Raw genomic sequence first — 27930 nt, 5'->3', positions numbered from 1 at the left:
GCCACTCCTCTAGGATTTTGGCTCCCTGGTTGGTTACTGTACTTGGTTGTCCTGATAAGATAGCAGGTGGATCTGAACAGCAGCCTAAGTTACTGACCTGCACAACCAGGGACAGGAAGGGTAGTAGCAGTAACATAGAAAACATTTCCTTTGAAAGCGTATTTCTCCTTTGATACTTCAGAAATGAAAATTGATATTCATAGCCACATTCTACCTAAGGAATGGCCTGATCTAAAAAAGGTAATAAGTTCAGTGACTTATTTTTTCAGCAACCATTGCTATTGATGTAGATCTTGAAAAATTAGTGAATGAAGAGTTCTGTAATAAATACATTTTCTGTAGGTTTATGTTTAATTTGATTTTTTTTTCAGATAAAAGATATTTATATTACATTACTTTGCAAAGCAAAACTTCCAGTAAGAAAGGGATGGAAAACTGGTCTCTGTTCATTGTCAGATGATGAGATATAAATCCCATTTTCTTGATTAAATCATTGATAGAGGATATCTTCATAACTGTCAAGGGTTGTCAGGTGTCCATATGGTATTTACTTTTGTTTTAAACACATATAAAAGGAGAGAAGAAATGTTAGATAAGATTGATATTACCTAAGACAAAAGTAATTAATATCTTACAGTCACAGGCATGACAGTCATTAACCTCAGTGGGTATGGGGTTACTTTATGTATGGTTATTAGAGAAAGGAAAGTGCCATTTAGGTTTTCATGTAATATATCTAATCTTTTTATTTCAGTCTAATCTTTTTGTTACTTCAGATCATCAAAAGTCATACAATCATCTGATTCTGAATTAGTTTTTAGAGTTATAGGCTGAATAATTATAAACAAAATTATATATAAAGATATTTGGTCACTTTTTGACTCCTAAGGGATCATATATTCAGTGCTACAGAGGATACTGAAAATGTCACTTTAAAAAGATTCCATAATAAAACTCATCTATATATATAAATTATTGCATTCAAAAATTTGTTTCCCAAATTCAATATAACTGTTTTTTCAAACTCCTCAGTGTTTCCATTCATGTTAAAAAATCAGGCTACAAAAGATGAGACGAGTGCTGTTGCCTTTATATGTTTCCTTATCGTAATTCTGTATTGGCAGTAGTTTGAATGAACATTTCCTAGGTTTATCAGTACTATGGAACCATCTGATTTCACTGTGTTTATCTTTGACATCAGAAGAATACCATTGTGTCAGCTTTGCTCTTTGGCACCTGACATGCTAACTGAAACTCTCTTTTATATAGTATACCCTTTCACTTTGGTATTTTGAGGTTTCTTTTTTTTTTCCTGATAATGGCAAAATTTTAGTAAATGTTTCGATTTTGTTAACCCTGTGTTTCTGTGACTGTTAGACAAAACAGTTCTGTATCAATTCAATGTTAGCCAGAGAGCAGCAGGAAAATGTAAAGTGTGTATTAGAAAAAAGTAGTGAGAAAGCCTGGAGTTAAGAATATATATGGTATTATTTCTTCGTTAGCAGTCAAAAATAATATTATTATGCATAAAACTTCTGGATGAGAATGTTTGGCCTCTCCTTTACATAGGAAGTGCTTTTTAAACATCTGTCTATATTACAAGAACTCTTCTATGAATAAGCATGTATACACTGTATAATGTATATCAAATGATAGATATTTTTTAGAACTTTTATGTCTGTTTTAAGTAGATAGGAGTTTAAAGACTCTACAGACAGAGTATTCTTGCTTGTTCCAGATTTTGTCATCTGTGTTTGTGCAAAATCCCTGTATATAAAAAAGAAACCTTTAAAATCCCTTCATGTTGATTTTGCATGATTAAAGTAGCTATATTTTGTCTGTAAATACTTCAAAAGGGCAATGAATTCACTAGGACAAAATCAGCCCAAGAATCCTTTGAGCTCTATGGATGTACATGAAGGATGAAGTTACCATTATTGGTTCTTGAGTTCAGCTGTAGGCCAATGTTGCATTTCTTTAAATACTAATTAAAGAGGCTAATACAACATTTTTATTTAATTTCCACTTGCCAGTTTTTATGCATGTACAGTCAGAGTCTTCTGTTCTTAAGTTTCAGAGGCTTATTAGTGGATTCAGAATAGAGAACACTTCTTTGAATTCCCTAGACTCCTCTGAAAACTCAAGCTGTTAACATGATTCTCTACATCTTATTCAGGGAAAACTAGACAGGCAAAAAATGGAAAAGTAGAGAAGATTGAAATTGAGTTTGCCCCCCAAAATAACAAATTGATAAACTAAGAGAATTAAATACTTTGCTTTAATCTCTTCCAGATATGGTAATTTGCAGGACAAATTATGAAGTAATAAAAACTATTTTTATGATAATCTTATCCTCCTAACATGCATGTATAGTGTGCAGTTTTTTCTTTTTGTTGCATTTTTTTAGCTCTGTAAATACAGAATCTTGAATCTATGACTAGAAATTTCTGTTGTCAAGACTTTATTTAAGAGCTTAGGAATCCATAACGTATAAAAATAAATATAGATTAATTACATGCTTTAGTAAGGACTATCAATTCATCCAACTAATAACTGAGAAGATAAAATAAAATTAATTCAAAAACAGACCAGCAAGTTTCTCTATTGTTTAAATAGAAGACATTTAAAGTGTTTATTTTCTATGATTATTATGTAGCTAATTACATTTTAAAACTTAAAATCTTCCTTAGATAACACTCATGAATTTGTCCTAAATTTAAATTTTATTTCTTATTTTTATTATCTGTATGAATAGATACACACATTTATAAATTTTAATAAAATATACGCAGCTACCACAGTCTCTGATTGGCTGAAGTTAGAAGGCTTGGTTCTGCACTCCTATTTTGGAATAGCTCATAATGGCATTAGGTAATGATTTACTGTCATAGGATATTCAGGACTATATTCAAATTGTTTACATTTCAGTGTAAGAAATCCCTGCTTTTAGTTTCCTTTGAAATGTTTCTTTACAGAAAAATGGGAAATTTGAGCATTTTTTTCATTCATTCTACGATGTTATTTCAAAATTTCATGTATTTCTTAATTATGAAAATAAAAGAAAATCTGCATCTTTTGTGGATTTGGGGATTTTTTTATATAAACAATTTTTAATCTCTCTGGAAGAATCAGTGAGCATCTAAGCTTCTCCTTTAAGCTTCTGTGGGTTGTTTAAATATTAATAGACAAGAGACAATGACCTTCAGTCCTGCTGCTGAATCATGGAAGCCGAAAAGTGGAATCAATACTTCTTTGTGCTAATGATTAACTGATGGCAGTTTGTTAGGATCAGAAGATACGTCAACTCAGTGTTCATATTGCTAAATTCCTGATTTGAACCAGATTCCAGTAATGAACCTCAATACATTAAGCAATATATTAAGCATTTTGAAATCAATTTTTAGATTTATTTTAAAATGTTGTCAAACCGGGAGCTAAAGGCTTAGTTCTACAAATGTTAAGCCAGTCCTGCAAAACCTCAGCATTCATGCTGAAGTCAAAGGGGCTACTCAGATGCTCAAAGCTAAGCATATGCTTAGGTATTTCTTAAGTAAGGTACAGCTGGATTGCAAGAACTGAGGTTCTGGTTATTACTGCAGAATACTAACTAATCACTGGGTTTTTCTTCTTTCTTTCACAGAGATATGGATATGGTGGCTGGGTTCAGCTGGATCATCACTGCAAGGTTTGTGCTGTTTGGTCCTCTGAGACAGTCTTGTCTCGTGATCAGGAATACCCACTCACAGGGAACGCATTAAAAAGCTAAGTGGCAATAAGATTGACTATGCCTTTGATACAAATTTCTATAAAGATCTGTCTTCTATGAAGCAGTTTTTACTCCAGATAGGATATACTGCAACAGATTTTTCGCTTGAGGTAATACTCAGTATACAGTCAGTTCATGTTCTCTCATATGAAACACTGTCCAGTTGTCTTCATAACTTCATGTTAGCATTCAGAATGGTTATTTCTGAGGAATCATTTTCAATAAGATACATTAATATAAAACTCATTACATATAGAACTTTTTTTTAGTTAAATGTAGTTGTCTGTATGGGAAGAAAACACAATTGGGACTGATATTTTAATAAAACATAAAAAACTAGGACATGAAAGTGTCATCAAAGAAAAAGAATAACCTCCACATATCTTCATGACAAGGAGAGCAAATAGCAGTTTCAATATCCAAGAATAATAGGGAGAATACACAGTTTCTGGGATCATACTATAGAAAAGTAAGAGTGTGAGGTTTTTTTGGCAAGTAAAAGGCAGACTGGATCTGATTTTACTTTACCCTTTTATCACCATACACTCTATTAAATTTACAAAGGCACTTCTGAGGTATGTAAGAATAACTGCATCAACGCATCTGCAAATGCCATGAAGCTATGCTAACAATCCATCTGCATTCAGAATCCCGTCTTGCTGCTAGTGAAGTTAGTAGAATACATTTATTCACTCTGATGGGAACAAAACTGGTTTCTTAAAGGCATGATTCTGATCTCACTCCCAGTGGAGCAAATCATCAGTAATTACAGTGACGTACACAGTGACACAACAATGTAAAACTAGTATAAGCAAGATCAGTGAGGCATCTTGTCTTTTAATTTGATTGCCATTAAAAAATAACCAGTATAGTGTTCTTTTTCACAGGAGGGCAGGGCTAGTATGGCAAAATAATGTCCTACAATACTATATAGGTTAATTTTATAACCTAGTTTTAAAGACGTTACCTCTGTTACCATGTAATAACTTTGCCAGATATCACTATATAGCTCAAACACTGTCACAACAAGTCAGTTTCCTCCTGTGAACTGTCAGCTCCTCATCCTCTGGCAAGCCTATTGTTCCAAATGGCTTTGAGCCCAAACACAGGAAAACTGTCCCTTTTTTGGCATGCCAGCAGCAGGACAGGGCAGTGCAGGTTCCAGGTTACCTCTCCTTCCCTTCGCCTGTCCTCCACAGAGAGGGCACACAGTGGTCAGTGGGAACCATAATGCAGAAAAGTTATTCCTGGTAGTAATGCTTATTAAAACAGTAAGTTATTTTACAGTACCTAAATATACATGACATTTTCTACACAGAGAAGATAAATTCCTTTCAATTATAACAGTTACAGGTTAATAATACAAGGTAAGTAGCCTCAAGAGAAAAGGCAAAGTCATGTGAGGGTCCTGGTCTAATTATGGGACACGGGAAATTTTCCATTGGTTTCAGTCAATGCCCAACCTGGACTGAGGATTTCCTTAAGGATGGAAAGAGAAATGTGTTTTATGAAAGACAGTATAAAAAAGGGCCTCAGAAGACCTGAGTCCACTTCCCACTCCACTTCACATGTAGCTGTCCTAACTTGAGAAATTCTATCTGTAATTACCTACCACAGGAGTATTGTGAGCTGTCCAGATGTTGAGTAAAGTAGTTGTCTGTATGAGAAGCAAACACAATTGGGACTGATATTTTAATAAAGTGTAAAAAACTAGGATGTGAAAGTGTTGTCAAAGAGAAAGAGTAACTTCCGTACACAAGTTCTTCCATACAAGAGTAAAGACAATGTGAGTTATTAGCCAAATAATTAAGGAAAAAAGAGAACAGAAGAGGGGTGGATATGAGGAAAAAGAACAACTTGGATATAGTAAGCTTCAAGACAAAAGATGCAAAAGTAAGAGCTTGAACAGCTTAACAAAGCACACATACCTCACTTAAAGCATGTAAAGAGTGCAATTTAAATAACTGGCTAAACCCAGCTATGTTCTATAATGGCTGGCTGTATGTGTAGTGTGTTTGACAAGGGTTGATCTGGGTCTATCTTCTGAAATCAGCCATGATCTCCGCATAGGAATTCAATAATGACAAGAGAAGGAATAAGAGATACAAAGATTTAGAAATTAGATTTTTTGGAGTGACATCTCCGCTCCCTATTTGGGATAGCCCTATAAAGACAATAGTTTCCAGTCTTTTCTCATTGTTTCTTTTTGTGACTTGGCTAATTCCTTCATTCTCCGTAGAGATGGAATTTTAATTGTTTTTTTTTTTGAAGAAGAAGAAGAAGCAAGACATATATTCCAGATAATCAAGGTCTTTAACTGAATAGTTTCTGTTAATTTCAATGGAACTAGACATTCCATTCCCTTGTCTCTTTGGAAAATCATATTTTTGCGATATGTGATCATATGTATGCGTATGGTAACTAAAAAGAAGCTGATAAAATGGACACAAAACAGTGTCTATTTATTCCAACCTAGTGGCATATCCACTGTTGTCATTCTGTGATATGTAAGTCTGTGCTGTCATATGCCTATCAACTATTTATGAGGCAGCTATGAAGGCTGGGACTAAGACTGAGGAGCAAACAGAGATTATGATGAAAGTCCAGATTTCATCAATTTTGTTGAAATTTCAGTCTAAGCAGGAATGGGAGGAGAAAAGAAGCCACCTGCTAAGCAGAAGTGCGGATGGCACAGCTTCTGAGATAGATGGCAGATGCAGGAAGGAGAGAGACTTGTTGAAGACATTTTAGCAGCTTAGCTGTTTGGGAGAGGTCTGATGCTAAAATTCTTTGCTAAAAATAGTTTCCAAAGGAATTTTGTGGCAAGTCAATAATAGCCTTACTTGCTCTGCAGAGAGTTCTATCCAGCCTGCTTCTGTCTACATGAAAGCAGTGCATGATAGAGAATAAAATCCTGTATAGGTATGTGGAGCTGGGGAAGATAACTCTTGAGATTAAACAAAAGGAAAACCTTCACATATTACTATTCAGTGAAGAAGCATCAAGGTCAAACTGAAATCGTATGTATGCAATTTGGGCTGTAACTCAGTAGTTTAGTAATAGAATAAATTCAAATGTATTTTGCTGAATTAAATCACCCTGCTGTACTTCTTCTTATATCTCTCTCTCATCTTCTGCATAAATTCTTTAAAACCTTAAGTATCAGATGATGTTAAAAAAAGATAGAATTCTTCAGCTATGCCCTTAGAAAATTGTGTTACCATTGCAAGTAAAGCTCTTACATCTTTTATGTGGGCTTCAACCTTGCATCTATTGCTCTGGAACCTTAAACATTTTTTCTTGATCAGAATGTATTTCATTCTTACTACTGCAAAAACTCTGAGCATTGTTTCCCAATTAAGGTATCTGAATAATTTCTCATTTAAAGATGTCAAGTGCAGATTAATGGCATTGTCTAGAGACTCTAGTAATAGGACTGATTTTCCAGGCACAGTGTTGTTGCACCAGATCTTTCTATGCTTACATACATGAGTAATCCCACTGATCCACATGGATTTATTCAGATGAGCACATTTCCTGCATAACCAACTTTGTGGTTGCCTGCACACAAAGCTGTGAGTTTAGGCTTGACCTGTAGCATATTCACGATCACAAAGAATCAGCTAATGCAAATGAAAACAGCAAACAGTTTAACTAGTTCTTTAATGAGAACGGTACATACCTTGTTAGAAACCCTTCCTATATTTTGAAGGCTGTTACAGCTTTCAGTGACCTACTGTTCGTCTCAGCATTTATTTATGAGCACTGTCAAAGTTGCTGGTAAAATTACGGTCTGTCTAACATTGTCTTCTGTATTAGCAGAAGAGAATATATGTAAGCAGTTTAGCTGCTATGCTTTAGTTGTATCCGGGAAAGTATCAAAAGTCGCCTGTGTTCACAGAAATACTGCCAGTGATAATGTAATAAAGGCCACACGATCTATTTGTATGTGACACAATCCTTGGGTTCTACTGTATCTTTTTTTCTGCTAATGCTCCAAATGCTTTTCTATTTATTAAGCAATATGCAGCAACGGACCGATTTTTTTTTTTAATGTATTGGAGTGTATGGCTAGAGTAAACCTTTCTGTCAGGTTGGAAAATCAATTTTATGAGAACCTGAAGTATTTTCCAGAGGATCAAGATGATGTAGTTGTGATTACTTACTGTAGTATTTCAATTTTCTGAAATTGTGATATAGCTACCAACTTGACAATTTGCTAAGGCAGCACAGTTAGATATGTGGAAGAGACCTCTAAAATATTCATTAGGGCAGTATGTATGTGAATGATGTATGAAGCTAATAGCAAATTCAAGGTTAAGAACAGTCTGACTTCGCAGGAGGAAGAGACGTAAGCCCAGCTTTGCAATAAGTAGTGAAATTTTATTAATTATTTCTGTTATAGAATACTAGCAGGAAATAGTCTCATTTAACTGTTTTTTATGTATCAAGATAGACAGATGTCGTTAGGATCCTAAGTAAACTGATTTTGTGGGGAGAAATAAAGTAGCATTTGGAGAGACAGAATTCCCATCCCTAGGTGAGAAGACTGCACTGCACTTAGCTTCTGTTTACTATGAAGATAAAAAAGTAGCTGTTTTGCTTTCTCACATCATATCACGTGGTTTTCAATTTTTAACTGCAGATTCAGTGTCTTTTCTGTCTAATATGTTTGTGCTTAAGCACGTTTACCCATCCCGTATACACAGGGTAGTATAAGGGTCATGTGGATGTCCTGACTTTCATCTTTTTCGTTATCCCCAAAGTAGCTTAGAGCAACCAAAAAATAAAAGAGACAACTGAAACACTGTCTGTTGTCTGCCATTTGGTATTGAATCGCTAATTCTAATTACAAGTCCATAGGTGAATGTGGCTGCATACAAATTTAACAAATATTTTTCTTGGCTTAATGTAACAACAATGTAATTGTGTAACATCACACTTTTGTGACACAAATCATAACAATTTTGTTGGAGGAAATATCTTCCAGTTTCCAGTCCAGAAAGATCTTCCGATATCATAACTCCCTTTTCTTATTATTTTCTCCTTTTTAAAACCCTCTGGAGAGGTGCTTCCTGCTTCAGCAATGACATAGTAAAATGCAGTTCTCTGTGTCATCACAGTGCCTACTTGTCATCTTTGGAAAATCGTCAGATCTACCATAAATTTAAGAAAGTTTTCTTGTTAATAATTAAAGGATCAATATCAAATTTGATTACCTTTATAATGTTTTGAAATTTATAATATTGCAGTAGAAAGGAGACATTTTTATTATGAAAAAAATAATTTATTCATGTTACCTGAACTATATATGGTATTTTAAAATAGTCTTTGATTAAAAAATATCTACTGAATTGAAAAAAAAAATTAATTCGGTCACTGAATATCCATAGGGAGCATAATATACTCAAGCAACTATATAAATTAGCATGTACTATTTTGTTACATGTATAATATATGAAAATGTCATTTCACAGGGACAGGCAAAGATGATGAAGGATGGAAAGATTTTTAGAGTTATTCAAGAGAACTGCTGGGATCCAGAAGTACGAATTAAGGAGATGGACCTATCAGGTAATTCCATAAAGGAAATAAAATAATAGTGTCTCAGATAGGATCATAACAACTTCTCTGTTAGTGCATCTCAAAGTGCTTAATAACAGTGTCAGAATTAAAAGATCTGGCAAACTGATTCATTAGCTTAAGTCTGGTAAAACTCAGCAAAGACTAACATGGTTTGCATTCAGACTCAGAAAGGGATGTGTTCCCAAAACTTTCCTCATTTTCAGTAGCAATTTATTCCCCACATGGACTTACTAGTTACCAGAAGTAAAGAGGGCAGAACCTAGAGTTGAAAAGGCAATATAAAAGTATAAAAGTGACTTACATAAAGGAGGAATATATTGAAGCTATTTTATTTTTGTTCCAAATGTTAAAAGGAATCTGTTTAATCAGAGTATTTTCTGTATACTTCTTTCCTTTACTAACGTTTTTTTGTATTCAGATGTTGCAACTTTGTTCTGCATTTTTGATAGAGGATTCTGAGCCTCAAGAACTAGTACAGTTTCTTTCTTAAGGAAGCAAGTTTTCCTGATTTAGAAAGAAACCAAGATTAGCAAATTTATTTTCTACGGGGTTACTGATATGCTGTTAAATGTAGTCTGTAAGACCTACAACTACATTCTCAGCAAAATGAAATGTGAGAGGGAATTTTTCATCTAGTTGATGACTCTTTTAGTATTTATTAACACTGTAATTCCTAATTACTTTCACAAAAGTAATATCGAGTTATTAAAGATTATATTTGCTTTAATTGAACCTGGAATAATTCCCTACATCAGTTCCTCAGTAGACACAACTTGAGTATCTTCTCCAACTTTTCAAAAAGAACAAATACATCTGATTATTGTTTCTTCCTCTCATGTGATAGCACGTTAGGAGACACTTCAGGTCATTCTCGCAACTGAGGTTAGGTCTGCAATACATAAGAGGGCAACTGGGAAGGGGCTGGTTGTCAGTTTGTGTAAACACAACTTAGAAAATTTAAAAACTACCTCATTTGAACACTACAGAAGTAGTATTTCAACCATTGGACATTTAATTGGAATCTTAGCATGTCTGTGCAACATCTCTAAAATTTGTGCTGCCTTGACAAGATTGTAATTATTCCTGGAGTTAGCTATGTTACAGCCACTTAGGGTGTACTTACACAAAATGCAGTCACGTTTTGGGACTATCATATAGATATTCCTGTCACTCAACCACAGTGTGAATCATGAATAGCTCCTTGGCACGTTTTCCTTTCAGATATTTCCTCCAGGACTAGTGGCAAGTTTCTATAAAACAATTGTGCCCCATTTAATTCCTCTAGAGAAGGGGAAAACACAAGGGCCATTTTTCAACTTTATGCAACAGCTCTCCAAAAAAGGAAAAATATCATATAACTAACATCACAGTATTCTTCCACAAGATAAATGCACAGTGCTCATTTGTTAAGGAAAATTTCTAAAACTGTGTGTTACAGCACCATCTGGTGGCTTTTGCCATAAAAATCTCCACTTTTATTACAGCACTCTAAAGAAACTGCCTTTAGCCAATTAACTAAAGATCTTAGAGAGTTTTTCATTCTTATCATTCGTCTAATGATAAAGACTGTGGGCCATATTTTATTCTTTTTCTGTTTACAAAGCTGTAGCTACTTATTTTAAAGACAACTCTGTGTAACAAAAAACAAGATAGATTATGCCCAAAATATTAACCTCCAAACATGTCACAATTTTGGAAGAAAGATGTGAGGAGTCTGCTAGCTGAAAAAAAAAAAGGTATCAGTCATTGTAAGATGTTATTAACTCAGAGAGATAACTTGGAGCTTGTTTGCTAAAAGCTTTTGTTTGTGCAATGCCTTAGAAATATTGCCCATGATAAGAAATGGTAGCCAATGTACCAAAGACAAGAAATTAGTTGTCATAATCAGTCATTACAAACCTGTGTTTTGAACCTCTCACTAAAACAAGCTATAACTGCAATTAACATCACAGTTTTGTGACACAAATCATTAACAATTTTGTTGGAGGAAATATCTTCCAGTTTCCAGTCCAGAAAGATCTTCCAGTATCCTAACTCCCTTTTCTTATTATTTTCTCCTTTGTAAAACCTTCTGGAGAGGTGCTTCCTGTTTCAGCAATGACATAGTAAAATGCAGTTCTCTGTGTCATCACAGTGGTACACTTAGCAATTACATGCCTGCCGTTATGGTGTATCACCTGCTAATCAGACCGCATGAAGAAGATTCTGAAAGCTAAGAGAAATTATTTCTTAAATACATTTTTTCTGTGCTGATACATCTTCTTTGTAAGTCTGCTGTCAGAGAATGTTCAGCATACAAAATTTACCTTTAAGATTCATGTTTAAGCTTGTCTTATAGTTCACCTTTCAAGAAAATGGAATGTCAGTATGATGTTAAAAAGCTCTCTTTACCAAATATAGAAGGCAGAAATCTGAACTCTAGGAATTATCCTACGACTCAAGAAATCTGAAACTAGCCCTCTTAAGTTAAGGATCATTTTGTTTTACTTCTAAAATCAGAACACTGATTTTAAATGTTGATTCAGTTGCTTATCAGTCACAAGAAGTAGTAAATAACAAAAGGGATTTATATGGAGTACTAACTATTCAAAGTTCCTTTTCCATCAATTAATATTAAAGAATACTTGGACATCTGTGTCATGTCTTCAAGACCAGCTGATCAAAGACTAGGAGTAAAAGAAATTAATTTGCATGAAAAGGGAGTTTGAATAATTCAGTCCAAAAGAAGTAAAGCAGGTTCTGACAACTAATGACTCCTAGGGGAATGGGAAAGAGAAACAGGAGAGCAAGGAAACACACAGTTGAATAAACAGGATCATAGTGAGAGAGAGACTGTTGTTACTTTCAAAGCGGTATGGTATTCTAAAGCAGTCAGTGGGATCAAATGCAATGGAAATATACATCAACACAGGAGTCAGTAATATAAAGAATTGTGGTATAGATTGATCACTGTCCTAAGTAATATATGTTGCAGCTTGTCCTCAGGAAGGAAATGCAAAACTTTAATGCATTTTTTTTTTTTTTTTTAGAAAACATAAATAGGAAAGGATTATTAAGAAAAACGGATAGGTAGAATAAAAGGGCTTTGCTGAAAAGTGTAAAATGAGATTAGAACCAGATACAGGGCTTATCTGTGGAAAACATGGAGAATGTTCTCAGAAATACTAAACAAGTGTCCAGTAGTATACTAGCAGAGAATAAAGTAACTACAGATCAAGACTTCAGTGCTCTTTCATATGGTTTGCATTTGGGGAAAAATGGGAGCTGCTTTGTGCAAGGGTCTAAATTCTGGGCATCTGAATCATAAATTAGGTTGTACTTAAATATCTACTTAAGACCTACTCCCTAAGTCCCTCCCATCCTGCACATAATGTTGATCAACTCTTGCAGACAGCTGCCTTAGCTTTCTTTGTTACTTCCTACTTAAGTGAGTGAGAAGGAACATAAAGTCATTCTGTTAAACACTGGAGTGCTTTGGCAAGACCACTGTCTTAAAAGAAATTTGCACAGGATTTTTCTGCCTTCTTTTACATCAGTAATTTCATTTTTAACAACTACATTGATTTTTCAAAAGCATTACAAGATATGCAGATGAAACATTATGATATGAGATGAAACTGCAATCAGACTGGTAATTTCATTTTTGATTTTACTGTTTAGTGAATTCCTAATTATTGTTTATTCTTTCTGTTGTTTTAATTTGCTAAGTTTGGTAGGTTTGTTCCTGCGTAAAATCACACATGAAGTTATGGTAGAGAGTTTTATTTGAACAGAAACTTAATGAAATAGAAGTGAATTCTCTTTATCGCTAAAATCAAAGTTATTTCTAACAACAGGCAAACTTTTTCATAATTACAACTTCAGTAGTCTAGAAAAAGGGTGAATAAAACTCTTCCCAATATTACTTTGGGAGGAACTTAGAAAAATATTAACAACCATTTTATCTTTGAGCTAATTTATATATTTATTTTTGAAATATATGCGATAAACATGACCACACAGTAAACTTGAGATGTGGTATTCTGTTGGTTTAGCATCACGTTCATTCATGTCATAGTAATATTAAATTGCTATTTTACTTAATTTTACACATGTGTATCAACAACTTTAAAATCAAAATACTTAATTTCACTAAAGTAAGAAAGTGATCTTTTTCTTTCTACTTAGCAAAAATATTACAGTCCTAATAACTAATACACCACAAGGTTTATTATCATGATCCCAATTAGCAAAAAACAGACTCTATCCATGCCAATGATAAATCTTTTTTTTTTTTTACCATTAAAACTTAGGTTTTAAGTTTTAATTAAACTAAACTATTAGGCTTTTTTTTTTCCTAAACTACTAGGCTTTTGCCTTTCAAACCGAAGTCCTTTCTTTCTTTTATCATTTTACCAAAAAAAATGTTATATATGTAACATTAATAAATGCTGTTTTCTTTCACAGGTGTCACAGTCCAAGTCCTTTCTACGGTCCCTGTAATGTTCAGCTACTGGGTAGGTTCCTACTAGCATATTCTGTAATTCATAAATATTACAAACTATCTTAAAAATGCAAGTGCAACCTCCTGTGAATTAGGTGACTGAAGTAGTTAATAGATCACTGAAGTAAAGGGGGAGCTGTTCTGGTGTGAAAAACAAAAGACAAAATAGTCAAAGTATTATTAAGAGCCAGTAAGATGTCTTGGCAAAGTTCCACTCTGGAGTATGCTCAGTAAAAAAGAATAAGACAGCAACAGAATTTCTGCTGGGGACTTTATCAGGAGTGGCTGCAAGCACAAAGAGAGAATTTACGGAGTACAAATCCATTATATAGCAGGAAAATATATATGGACTGATTCCATGGAAGTTGGATATTAATCACTGTTTTCTCATAAAAAGAAGAAATAAAAGATGTTTTTGTGGCCTAATCCCCCTTTCTTTTAAATGATAACTCACTGACTCAGAATACTTTAAATCTTAAAATTCAGCAGCAAAATATAGTCTCTGCATGTTGATCTTGAATGCACCAAAGAAATAAAAAGTCTGAATAGATAAATCATAGCAAATGGTGTTCTAAATATATTCTCAGTTTGACCATTTAGCTGCTTGTAGAAATCAAACTGGGATGTGTAAACAGTTACTGAGTTAGGTTTAGTTCAGTTGGTTAGAGCATAGTGCTAATAATGCCAAGGTCACAGGTTCGATCCCCGTATGGGTCCCTTGTTTTAGGGTTGGACTAGGTGATCTCTAGAGGTTCTTTTCCAGCCTTACCAATTCTATGATTCTATGGTCCTGCATTAAAAAACACTATGTTAAGCACACATGTAGCCCCTCTGATCTTCAGAATTTCTTTTTGGCTGATATATCTTTAAAATTTTATTCTGATGCTTATGGGATTTTTTTCCCCTTTAATACATTCTAGGGGGAAAAAAACAGGAAAGTAATCAACTGTATGGATATTGCAGTTCCCTCATTAGAAATATGACTATCTCCTTCTAAATGCTAGCATTGCTCAAGTTTTTTTACAAAATTCTCATGCACCAGCATCCCACATTTCCTGTGTTTATCTTTTCAGCTCCAGTAATAGGAGAGTAAGTATTCATTGACATATTTAAAAAAGATATGCTCAGGTTTTTGCCTTTGTGTAATCAAAACCAGAGGACTGGTTGACACAAAAGAACCAGATACTTAAGCACATCAGTAAACTGGGCCAGATTACACTCATCCTGAGCAATAAGGGAAAAAGCAGTTAATATTATATTCAAGACAAGGAGAACTGTACTCAGAGGATTTAAAGCAAGGCAGAATTTAGTTCTACTGGTTTCCAGCCGTTCAGATCCATAATGTAAAAGTTTAGATTCAAGCCTTCTCTATATATTGTTTGCAGTGACATTTACCTACTATCTTCCAAAGGTGGTAACATTTGAAAACTATATTTTAATGTATTACTCTGCTTAATATCATACCAGGCCAAACCTCAGGACACTTTAGATCTATCCCAGATATTAAATAATGACTTAGCTGCTACAGTAAAAAAGTACCCCAAGAGGTTTATTGGCTTGGGTACATTACCTTTGCAAGCTCCAGACCTGGCTGTGAAGGAAATGCATCGTTGTGTGAATGAACTTGGATTTCCTGGAGTACAAATAGGATCACATGTCAATGAATGGGACCTGAATGCACCAGAAATGTATGATATCTATGCTGTGAGTAAATGTTTCTTCACTTATTTGGGGGAATTTTGTGACATGGAATTCTATCTAAAAATACCTTGGGCCATATTCAGTCGTCAGCTAAATGTATAGATCCATTAAAACAATTGATGTTTCCAATGTGTTTAGTGTAAATGAAAGAGCATTTACAAAACCATCTCACTAATTTTCATTAACGACTGGGAAATCAAACTAACAATATTCATTTAAAATTGTGCAATATTTTAAAGGAAAAGAGAATGCATCTCAAATGTGTTCTTTTAATGGATTCATTAATCCAAACCCATTTAAACCAGTGAAATAGTATCAGGCTCGTAGGACACTGTCAGCATTTAATCCCAAATTTCTTACTCAGTCAAGTGAAATCAGTGAGTTTCAAGGTTCAGATAATGTAAAATTGGCATTTTTCAGGCACGATCCCATTTGCACCCCATGCAGTTACACCTGACTAATCCTCAGTGATCAGAGAATTTCAATTTTGATTATATATAATTCATTACAGGTAATAATGACAATAATAGGAAATAAAACATTCTGAAACATACTTTATAAAATTAATAATAAAATCGTTTTATGATATAAGTTTTCACTGTAAAGTGTTGCCATGTTGATTTCTGAGGATAAGTGAAGTATCAAGGCATTTCTGCTGTGTTTGCTTTTGTGTTCAAGTTGTTATGTCCTATTGACATAATTGAAAAATCTTTTTGAGATTTTCAGAGATATCTGGGCAAGATACCTATAGAGCCAAAGTACCACGCAGATTTATGCAAATAGACCAAAAATTCCAAACTGGATATATGATGAGTTCGGAGACTGCATTTCTTAAACAGCCTGAGGTCCAGAAGGGGACTTAATTATGGGATTTAATCAATGTACATTCTGTATCTGTTTCAGAGGTTATTATAGCTGTCATCTTGAAATTGATTCATAGAGGATATTTTTCAAAAGTCTCAGTTTATTCAAGAATTCTGTTAACACAGCATCTGGACAATTTATTTGGTTTTATGGTCACACACAGTCTGTTACCAACTTCTACTTTCAGAAATGCACACATTCTTCAGCTTATGTTTAACACATGTAGGAAGTAACCTCTATCACTTGTAGAAATATCTTTGGATAATAAAGATTGTGAAATAAAACCATATTTGATAATGAACTTTATCAAGACAGTTATTGAATTGCTATTTTTAGTTTACAAATCTAGATGACAATTACTCCCTGGAGTCCATAAGTTACAGCTTTATTTATGCCTTTAATGGTAAATAAATCCAAATTTTTCAACCTTGTGATAATCTCCTTAGCAACAAGAGGAGGTCCATAAATACATCTGACAAAATGAAGCTGTTAAAACCTGGTTAAGCATATGAACAGCAGTGATGACTATATACTTAAATTTAAGCACATAGTTAAATAACTCAGTCAGAATCAGTATCTCATATTGTTCCTCTTTTTTCCTTTCTGAAAGTGTCAACAGTTTGGGGAATGTTATGTACTTGAGTGGAGATGGATTATTGATCAGAATGCAGCCAGATTTCTGACTCTTAGGGTGGGTTGGAAAAGGTTTCGATATTTTTTTAAACCAGGCAAAAGGCCAAAGGGGCCAAACAAAGTGTGATAGCAATGAAAATTCCTGAATGCAGCAGGAACACTTCTGTAAAACCATCCTGATCTAGAAAATATTCTGAGAATTCATCCTATCATGTGAAATAAAACCAAAAGAAAGCTAGTGAACTGAGTTTTATACTACAGAATGACTGGCATACATACAGCATTTTTGTACCATATTAATCTGAGGAGCATTTCATAATAAAATGTTATCATCAGTGTTCCCAAACTAGTAGTCTCAAAAAGAATTTGAATCTGAGTGAGGACTTCAGGTTATGGACTAAGGACTAAATATAACCTACTATTGGTTATGGTTTTCATTTCTGGGCCTGTTTTCATCATGAATAATTGATGTTCAGTACAATTTTGCAGGTAATTTTTAAAGCATGGTTGAGAACGTAGGTACATTTTGAAATGATTATGTCAAAATTAACATTTTTCTCTTTGCTGAAGGCTGCCGAACAATTAAATTGCTGTCTCTTTGTGCATCCCTGGGATATGCAGGTAGATGGAAGGATGTCCAAGTACTGGCTTCCCTGGCTGGTAGGTGAGTGTATTGCTTAATCTATATTTACAAACTGTCACTGAATTATACCCAGGAGATTTTTGCAAATGTGCTAATACAGAGAAAAACTACATGATTTTACTAATAATCAGTTTTTTTAAATTTAGTGCTACTGTTAAGTCTGTTGTGGAAATACAGCAGTCTCTTTCTTTAAGCCTGCATAGTTTGCCTAAGCTTTTTATACTCAGATCTAAAATGAGTAAGACTAGCAACAGAATCTGTTTTTCTCTTGTCTTCTAAATACAAACAGAGCAGACAACCAGGGAAAAGTCAACTGTCTCTGAAATGAGAATACTTTCAAAAAAGAATTAGAGCAAAAGAGGGACAGAGAGAGTAAGCAAAAACAGAAATTATTTCCTGGAATTTCTTAGGACTATTTCTTGGAAAAAGGTTGATCAGGAAATATATTGAATTTAAGTTCACTTGAACTGTTGTAGCTCAAACATGTCTGAGCTCCCCAGAGATGTAGTGAAAAGGGAATTATGTAGTTTCTATTCTTTCCCTTACTTGCTAGATAAATCAGAATAACATTGATTAACTCTTCTAACAGAGAAATGCTACCTAGAAGTACTTAGGCCAGATTCTGCCCTCCCTTATTTTGTTCTGTGGGGTATAATTCCTCTGACTCTAGTGGGGATATTCTGAACAGAACTGGGAGCTTTGTGCAATATACACTGGAAAATCTTAGTGTTCCAGTCACCACTGTATTATTTTGAAATAGTATCAGTTGGTTTTAATCAGAGCAGGCGTGACAACACAGACTTCAGAAGAGATTACAATTGTTACATTTACTTACCAAGCTGCAATAATCTAAAATAAGAGTTTCCTAGTAAGTCCGTAAGGCTTTGCATCTCAGAGGGCTGTACAAACATTAGCGAAAGTCATCTTGTTGAGCTGGATAGGTATTATTACTTCCATATAAGAGGGGAACTCTGATAGCTCCTAATCTTCAATCTCGATATCTAAAGTTAGACAACTAAATGATATGATACTCTAATTACATTAGGTGTGCTCAGAAGTTGAAGCTTGATTTAGGAACCTTAACTGCTCTTAGGTTCCTAACTCCAAGCACACAAAGGCCAAAAGAGAGATAGAGAGTCTATCTTAACTGCAGGCACAGGCACCACGTTACAACCAAATCCCAATTCCATGTTGGAATATCCTGCAACATATCTGCATCACTTCTCACACAAAACACAGAGGAAAAGATAACTTGGCATATTCCAGACTGGTTTTTGAGCTAGGATAAACATGAACCAAGCCTATGCCGCGTAGTTCAGCATATATCCAAACTGCCAGCCAGCTGTCCTAGTGGTGTAGGACAAAAACTGGACTTTGAATTCAGAAAATCTTGGCATCTAGACCTGTATTCTCATTACAGTTAATTAATGCTCAGTTCAGTGTTCCTTTAATGGAAATAATGCTGCACTGTAACTGTCATTTTTGCACTAGGTTCAAGGTCTATAGATGATAACATTTAAAACTCAATCTTTGCCCATATATGATAAAACTTATTGTGTTGATAGGCATGCCAACAGAAACAACCATAGCCATTTGCTCCATGATTATGGGAGGAATTTTTGAAAAATTTCCTAAGCTGAAAGTTTGCTTTGCACATGGAGGTAAGTAATATGCCTTGTGAAACGAGTTGAGCATGGTGCAATTCTATTTTCTGATATGCCAGCTAATAGGGTTATCGGTTTAAGCCTGACACCAGCTGAGTACTATTATCCCAGTGAGGGTATCTGCTAGCTAGGTCGCTCATATGAACGCTCTCCAGCCTGTTTCAGCTAGTGTTTGAAGTCTTAAGAAGAAGCCAGGAGGAAGGAGTAGCAGTTAAGGGAGGCAGGATGTAGCTGAAACAATTAGGGAAAGGGACAAGAAGGCAACAGCAGGAAGTTGGGGGTCACTATAATGAAGAATCAAAGAGAAAAGGAAGGTAACGAGAGGAAAAAAAGTAGAAATATTGCTGATACAGAACAATTTTTTTCTAAATAATTCACAATAAAACTTGTGGATCTTTGTGCTGGTAATGTGGCTTTTTTCCCTTGAGTAGTTTTCACTTCTGTTACTAAAAATTTCTCCTTACAGGTGGAACTTTTCCATACACGGTGGGGCGAATCTCCCATGGATTCAACATGCGCCCTGATTTGTGTGCAGTGGATAGTAAGGTGGATCCAAGAAAGTACCTTGGTTCATTTTATACAGACTCTCTTGTCCATGATCATGGTGCACTGAGGCTACTAACAAGTGTAATAGGAGAGGTGAGTTTTAACGCTTCCAGAGGCAGATGACTCATCCTATATTTAATTTGTTCTCTAAGAAAAAGCAAAACAAGGTGAGTCATTCTATATTTAATTCTTTCTCTAAGAAAAAAGCAAAACAAGAGAAAAAGGCAGAAAGAAGACAGCATATTCATCCAGTAAAATAAGAACTTGAGCTATTATAAACTGATGTATTTCTGTCATGTTGAAAACGTTCTTACTTCATGGAGTTCTTGAAATGCTTGTTTTAAACCATGAAATCATGCACTGTGAACTTCACTTCAGTGAAGCTAGTTCCTCATGTAAGTTTGGTCAGGATGGGACTGCAAGCAAAGACTACCTTTATTTGGAGCTTTGTTTCCAAATAGCTTAATTTTCAAATTCAGGTGTACGCTTGAGGAAATCAAATGGTGTTTTCATTTGAGATGATATAGGCAGAAAAAAAAGCAGCAATAAAGACAGTTTTTTGGGGGTCCTGGGTAACACATTATATGTCATGGATTGCAAAATATTTTAATTGCTACAGGAGAAAGTGAGTAAACAGTAGTTTAGCAACCTGTTTAAATCAGATACAGTGTGGAACAGAAACATCTAAAACAATCATTCTAATGTTTCAGATAATTTCTTCTTATTAGTAAATGCTCAGGAAGGGGTTGAAGGCTCATCACTCAGGCCAGCTCTCAGTGGCTCATGAGAGGTTAACAAAAGTGCTGTGTTTGTGTCCTGATCTCTGAAACTCAGGCATCTCTGCAGCTAATAGGCAGATACATACAAGGCAAGAAAAATAGAAATGCTGACTCTGTCACTGACTTCCTTGTCCCAACAACTCTAGTCCTCTTTGCTGTATATTAGTTTCTAGGCTCACTTAGCACTTTCTGAGATACGGGGCAGTTGCTATTATCAGGGCCTGTTGTATGACCAAAGTTCAGAAGGACAGCAAAACAGAATGTTTTCTTTCTCTCTACAAAAATGGCTTATTTCCCATTTTCATCTATAATGGTCTGAACAGGTTGCTGCAATAAATCTGTACTAGGACTCACACAGAGATGATTTGCCTAGCCAGACAAAAATAGTACTGTAGAAGAAACTATTGCTTTTCTTTATCTTGGCATTTTGAGTCTCAGCCCTTTGAAATCAATGGGTTTTCAGTCTGTGCTGCACAGGAAATCTACAGCTTTGAGTAAGTAAATGGAAGTTGTGCAACACTTCACCCACATATCCTTATTTCTGAACTCATTCCATTTGTAAACTGAACTATAGAAATTAAGAGGAGAGCTGGACAGGAAGTACAATGGCAGACTAATACATGACTGAAGAATTTAACTTATGTTTCTTTTAACCTTTATATAATGCAAGTCTTAGAGTGGTTCTGCTTTAGAGCAACAAGTTAAGCTTTGCATCTCAAGGGTGCTCTAACCTGTGACTGTTGTGGGAAAGCTGCACTTTGCACTTCATTGGAACTGTAATTTCTATACTTTTCTTCCTAAGAAGCAGTGTGTAGACTCTGGCCTTTAACCATTAATGGCCAGTCTTGGCAACTGAAATTTAGTTGTTTGAGGAGACATGAGTTACAAATTATCATTGGATAATTTAAAAGTTACTTAGCATTGTCAGAAGCGACATGGTGATGTGCAATAGCCTCTCTGGTGTCTGTTTTACTTTGTCAGTAAAATTTTGAAATTGAGTTTCTCGATGTAATATATACAAGTATACTACATGGGATTTAGTGTCTTCTTTAATTCTCCTTTGAGTATTTTGAGCTCAGCCATATGGCATCAAGCAGAAAGGTCTCGGAAAGGTTACAGGCTTAAGAGACTGAAGTGGTGCTTCCTCAGCTGTTTCTATTCTATAAGTTTAAACTGAGAAACTAGATTTACTGCCCTGTTTTCCCTCTGTTGGGAGGTAAGTCACCCACTTCCCACTTCACTGCTCTGCTTATGAAATACCAGTATTGTTTGAGTACCTAACTGTATTGGCTTTTAATGAACACAGTTGTGCCTGTCCATACAATAATAAATGTCTCTGACAAGAACAGCAGTAAAATATTTCTCAGTATAAAAACAGTGCCAAGGACAAGTAATTACTGAAGGAAAATGAAAGGGTTAAAACTCTAAACAAAATTATGTTTGGTACAGTTATTTTACATCAAGTATATTTTTGCAGGTACACACACTATCTTTGCACTCTTGTTCTTAAAGATGTCACTGATCCCTTGTCCTTTAATCAGATTCATATCTTTGAGATAAGATGGCACTTTTCTTAGAAAAACAAAGTAATCTCTTAATTCAGAAGCATTTTAGCTGTCATGCCTGTTTTTCTTTCCAGTATCATATGGTATTTGTATTTTTACATAATATCAAATAATAATTTAAACATATTTTAATGCACAATTCTTTTACAACCATTTGCCCCTTTGTTTAGCCTGTAACTTTGAGAAGAATAACCATATTCAATTCCTGATGGCTCAAGCATCTCCCTTGTCCTCTGCCAGAGAACCTTCCTGGTTAACATTGGTCCTTAGAAGGTACTTTTCCTTATGTGGCAGCAAGTCTTCATTTCACCTGAGCACCATCTATGGGCTAAATTTTGTTACTCTTTGAACATTCTGGAGAATGTACTGCAGCAGAACTGTACTGCAGAATGTACATTAATACAAACATCTAAGCAGAACAAATGCAGCAATCCTGTCTTGGAAAAGGAAAAGAATTCAATAGTATTGGGTGGTTGACCCTAGGACCAGAAAATGACCTACAGCCTGTTTTATCTGCATGAACAGACACAGCCTTAACAGTGACATGACTTTATATTTGAGCAAGTCATGTGCTGGTAATATAATTAGCCATGCCAGTTTACATTATTTTAATATTCTCCTACTTGAAGGATTCCTTTTCCAAAATGGCACTCAAAGATGGAGTAGGAACAGAATTCTGGACTTTTTCATAAAATTTGGAAAAAAATAACAGGTTGAAATCCAGGCTTTATTCCACAGCACCTCAGAGAACTTGGGAGTCTGTAGAATTAGTTAAGTACGTAAGCTACAGAAATTATTTCAGGTAAGGGAAATGCTGAGTGTGTATCACAAAAACCTATTTAACTATTTTAATGACCAAAAAATAGATTGTCAAGAAGAAGCACTTGGAGATAGTATTTCACTAATGGCAGATTTGTCAAGAAAGAAGTCTCATTCCAGTGAGATTATTTATAAAGCAAGCACTCCAAATTACTGAGGAGTCTCACTGGAAGGAGACTTCCTTCTTTCCTTCTAATGGTGAAAGAGGATAAGAGAGATGTATGTATCTAAATAAGCAGCAGATTAGGCTTCTTGCTGTGATATTCCTCAACCACAGTGCTGAAAAATCATGAGTCAGATCTCAAAAATATAAATACCTTTAACACTCAAAAGAATTTGAAAAACAGTACATTATGGGTTCTTTTTCATAGCCTAAGGCATCTTATCATTGAAAAAAAAAAACATTCACATCATGTTTTCAAGCTTTCCTTTGTTTTCTGGTGAAAGTTGACATTCCCACGTAATACCTTTCCAAGGGTCAAGGGCTTAAAAAAGTAGCAAGTATTTCAATATTTTCAATGAAATCGTGAGTGTTGGCAGAATAATAAATGTCAGATGAATAAATGCTGGGCTAAAAACAGTGTTATTGGGTCTTGAGGATGACCCAAGCTTGGTAACTTTACCAGCTAAGGTTTGAAATAGGACGGCTCTCTAGAGAATAGTTGAGAGCTGGACAGGAAGGGCATCAGGTATGTGTAAAGATGTGCATAAACATGGCTTAAGAACGTTAGGGATCAGCCATTACCTGACATCAGAGTGGGATGTGTTTGTTGCCTTTGAGTTTATGAATATTAAAATCCAGTGACAGCTCTTATGAGTCATGTACCTTTAACTTCATCTTTTCTTAGTTTTGGGCACAGGTTGATTTGTAGTTCAGAGGCTATCCTAATTAAAGGAAACAGAAGTATACATTTCTGAGAAAGAAATCTGTAACACTGCAAAATTGCTGCCGTCCTTCCCTTTTCCATAAGGCAGCATGCAGTGAATACAACTATGGCTAATACAGCTATAAAGAGTGAAGAATGGGGCTGACAGGGGATTAAATGATTCAATGTATCTCTACAAACATTCCCCATGGTGATTCCACCATCAGAATGTAAAACATGCTCTGGACAGAAATTGGAGATGAACAGGCTACAAGAATCTGGCTTTTCTTTAAGTGTATCCTGATAGTAGGAAAGAAGATGAGACTGAAGGTAAATCACTAATGTAAATGCAAAAACTCATGATTCAGGTCCCTATTACTGTGGGGAAAAAAAATCTGTTATAGTTCTGCTGAGTGGAAAGGTCCACTGAGGCTAATTATTGTAAATACGTCCCTTTCTAAAAGGAGAGATGAATTATTAAGATAGCAAATGATAAATCCTCTGTGGAAAGCAGACTTTGTGGTATCCTTTGGAATAATATGATAACAAATAATATGTTAGGAGTATTTATCTATACAGACCTCACAGTACTTACCTGAGGCTGTTGCTAAAAGCAAGTATTGCAATCTCTCATTTATAGATGAGTACAAAACTGAAGCTCAAAGAGTTTCAATGAATAGTCTAATATCACTTACAGCAGAGCAACAACACTATTTCTAGATATTCACATTAAATATATTATATTTGCATTAAATTACAGCTCTTAATTTTACTGCTAGTGATTAGAACATGATTAGCTATGAAACACTTTAAAGGAAAATAAAAAGATAGCTGAGATAATGCATATAGATTATTTCAATGAGGAGGTACCATTTCTTTCTGCTCTGGTATATGGGAAATGTAAATAAGAATGTAAGAACCTTCCTGACTTAGTTAACCTTGACTAATAAACATCTAGGAAGGCACTGGATTTCTGTCTTCTTTACCAAGAATTCCATTTTCTATTATAGAGTATGTTTTTTATTCTTTTGTATATGGCTTGCATTTGTTTTACATATGTGCCGAAAATGTCTTGGTATGAGATAGAATATTGTAAATAAAATAATGTCTTTAGTTGCCTAAACATATGCACATCCAAATATATTTTCTGTCTACTCTATGCTCAGAACTTGATTTAGTAGACAAAGGAATATAAATTCTCCTACTCTAATCTTATGGCAAGACTCCTATGATAAATTATATGGCAGCAATGTAGGACAGAACAATTAAATTCGTATCTTGTGCAGTTTTCCCATACAGTCTTATATAGGTTCTTTCAGAGACTCTTGGGTGACATCTACTGGAAATAAAATAAAATAAAATAAACAAACATAATTTGATAAATAAGAAAAATAAATAATTTCATAAAATAGCTAAAATATTTTTATTTGTCCTAGTTCAGCTTAGCTAACTGAGTTCAAATGCTATAGCCATTGCCCAAAAATTCATGAGCTTGGCTTCGAATTCATGTATTTAAAAACATACACTTTTAATGAAAGCCATGGTTTTCAAATAGTCATATCTCTCCAGGAGATCAGGCTTAAAGGAAAATACACTTATGATAAAATAAAGAGAATTGGCAATACTCACTATTCAATATTCATGTATAAAATATTCACTTTCTAAGGTAGATAATATGAGGAAATACATTCCAGTGATAAAATGAATCTGTAACAATGTCAGCCTACTTACGATCTGCCTATTTCTATCTCTGACCAGTTTCACACTCTGAAAGAAATAATGTATACGAATTAGTACTGTCACCTTCAGAAAAAAATCAAATCACATCCCTCATATTCTCAGATACATTTTTCAGATTCATAACTAATACTCAATCTCAGTCAAACATATGAAATTTTTAAAAATTACAGACTTCCCAGAAATACAAAATATTGTAAATGAGGTTTTTGGTCTTTTTATCTGAAGCTGAATGCTAGTTAAATTAAATAGATTATTTAAATATCTGTAGTAATTCTACATCATCCCATGCTTGAAATAGCTTCAGGTTGCAATCAATACATCTTTCAAAAAAAAAAATCACACAAAAGATTATTTTTGATTGTTTTGTATTTTTTGTTACACATGTATATGTGTAACAAAGAATTTCGAACTTAAGAATCCAAATCCAAGTGTCTTCTTTGAGGTTAGTGGAGAACTTCCTGAGATTCTTAAAAGAAATGTGCCATTAGCTCTCATATGTCTGAACTATAACAAAGTTGGATCTTCCAAAGGAGAATGTTTTAGCTCAAATTTTGTTTACACACTGAAATTAATTATTTATGTACTAGGCTGGCAGTAAAGACATCCTACTGTAAGTCACATGGATGCAATGTAAAATACAAGATTTTTTTCTGGCCTGCCTTTGAAGGTCACTTGAGAATCTACAGAGAAGATCAGACTTACGATTTTTGTGTTTTTCAGACTGCATAAAACAGTGCAGAGCATGCAAGTAACCTTGAACATGAACGAGAACCAAAAGTAAGTCAATAAACAGAAGGAAGAAATCTGTGTTCCCTTTATTGGCCACTTAATTGTGGGACCACATAACCATGAAACTACTGGTAGTATAGGAGATGAACAACAGATTCCTTCCTGATGCATTGCAGAGCTGTACCACATTACAGAAAATCAATGTGTGGAGGAAAATACCATTTGTATTATATTCATCCAAGCAATACACACTCATTCTGTGTGCCTGGGATTTGCATTTTGAACTTTCTGTGTATCAAAATAAAAATATACCGAGGTTTAGTCAGACATTATAAAAATATTAACAAACACTCAATACTTTTTTCAAACTTCACCCAATATTCACCCAATATTGCTTGTATAAAATAAAGGAAACTCTGAGTCCTATTTTCAAGGTTTATGCTTTTTTCCTAATGAAAAATGTATGTAATATAAATATTATTTTCACATTCTCTTTTAAAAATAATCAGTCTAAGACAGAAATGTAATTTCCTGTGTTTTATTAAAAATTCCTGAAAGTATGTGCAACTATATTATTTAACATTACTACAAGATGTACAACTTCTTTCTTTACTACTAGGACAAAGTTATTTTGGGGACAGATTACCCTTTTCCACTGGGGGAACTGGAACCTGGAAAATTGATTGATTCAATGGAAGAATTTGACAATAAACTGAAGGTATATTCTTTACATTTCTTCTTTTTCCATTTTAAGCCTCTGTTTTTAGCCCCTTGATAAAATATGGAAAAATCAGTTAAGTAGACTGACTTCTGCAAAGATTGGAAGAGGCCCTTGAGTCTCATTACAGGCATTCACCAGAGCATTTTAAAGCATGAGTAAAAGCACTTGACTAAAACATGTTTTCAGCTCACATAAACATACATATTCATGTATATATGTTTGTGCATCTGTGTATGTGTGTATATATATACTCATTATATTTACACACACACACGTATGTTTTGTTTTTACAGGATAAACTCAAGGCTGGCAATGCTCTGCAATTTTTGGGTCTTAACAGAAAGCAATTTGAATTATGAAGATATTAAGAGAGTAAACTTTGGAAATAATATTGAATCCTTATGTGGTATTATACTGATGAAAAAAACTGACAAGTACATTACTGTCTACTGTTACTTCCAAAAGCAAGGGTACTAGAAATTTGTAAGCACAGGCATTTCTGTGTTTTTGAGGATTTGGGTTCTCTTTGCACAATTTTGAAATTCCTGCTTTCATACAAAATGGAAGATTTCATTTTTTGCAGATTCTCACTCAGCGTCTCTGAACGAGAACCAATACTATGATGTTAGAACTTGATTCTTTGGAATAAAGAACTGAGAAAACTGTAACTTGTCTCCATTGCATTTCAGTCTTTGTTATTTTTGATGGCAAATAAAATTTAAAAGACAGTATTTGCCTTAATCCACTGGCTGAAATTGCAGAAAACTACACTTTAACCCAGCACTTTAAATGAATGTACTGACACTTTATAAATGTTGTGAGAAG

General features: G+C 34.5%; 1 protein-coding gene across 1 annotated transcript; it reads left to right on the top strand.

Moving 5' to 3' along the window:
• The first annotated feature begins 183 nt into the window (after positions 1 to 183).
• On the top strand, positions 184 to 27464 carry ACMSD (aminocarboxymuconate semialdehyde decarboxylase). The gene is made up of 10 exons (XM_062578861.1): positions 184 to 240; positions 3641 to 3685; positions 9244 to 9340; positions 13799 to 13848; positions 15303 to 15539; positions 17604 to 17697; positions 19242 to 19337; positions 19807 to 19979; positions 27004 to 27102; positions 27399 to 27464. The coding sequence occupies exons 1-10, from the start codon at positions 184 to 186 to the stop codon at positions 27462 to 27464; spliced, it is 1014 nt and encodes a 337-aa protein (XP_062434845.1).
• The last annotated feature ends 466 nt before the right edge of the window (positions 27465 to 27930 follow it).

Source organism: Rhea pennata, chromosome 6 (assembly GCF_028389875.1).
Source record: "Rhea pennata isolate bPtePen1 chromosome 6, bPtePen1.pri, whole genome shotgun sequence".
Lineage (NCBI taxonomy): Eukaryota > Metazoa > Chordata > Aves > Rheiformes > Rheidae > Rhea > Rhea pennata.
The sequence above is the reverse complement of the archived record's forward strand: the minus strand, read 5'-3'. Positions and strand labels throughout refer to the sequence as shown.

Excerpts from the sequence above, each read along its gene's own strand:
- ACMSD (XM_062578861.1), top strand. The coding sequence starts at position 184 with ATGAAAATTGATATTCATAGCCACATTCTACCTAAGGAATGGCCTGAT. Across the intron at positions 13,849-15,302 it reads CTGTAATGTTCAGCTACTGG|GCCAAACCTCAGGACACTTT; the intron begins GTAGGTTCCTAC and ends ATATCATACCAG. Across the intron at positions 19,980-27,003 it reads TAACAAGTGTAATAGGAGAG|GACAAAGTTATTTTGGGGAC; the intron begins GTGAGTTTTAAC and ends CTTTACTACTAG.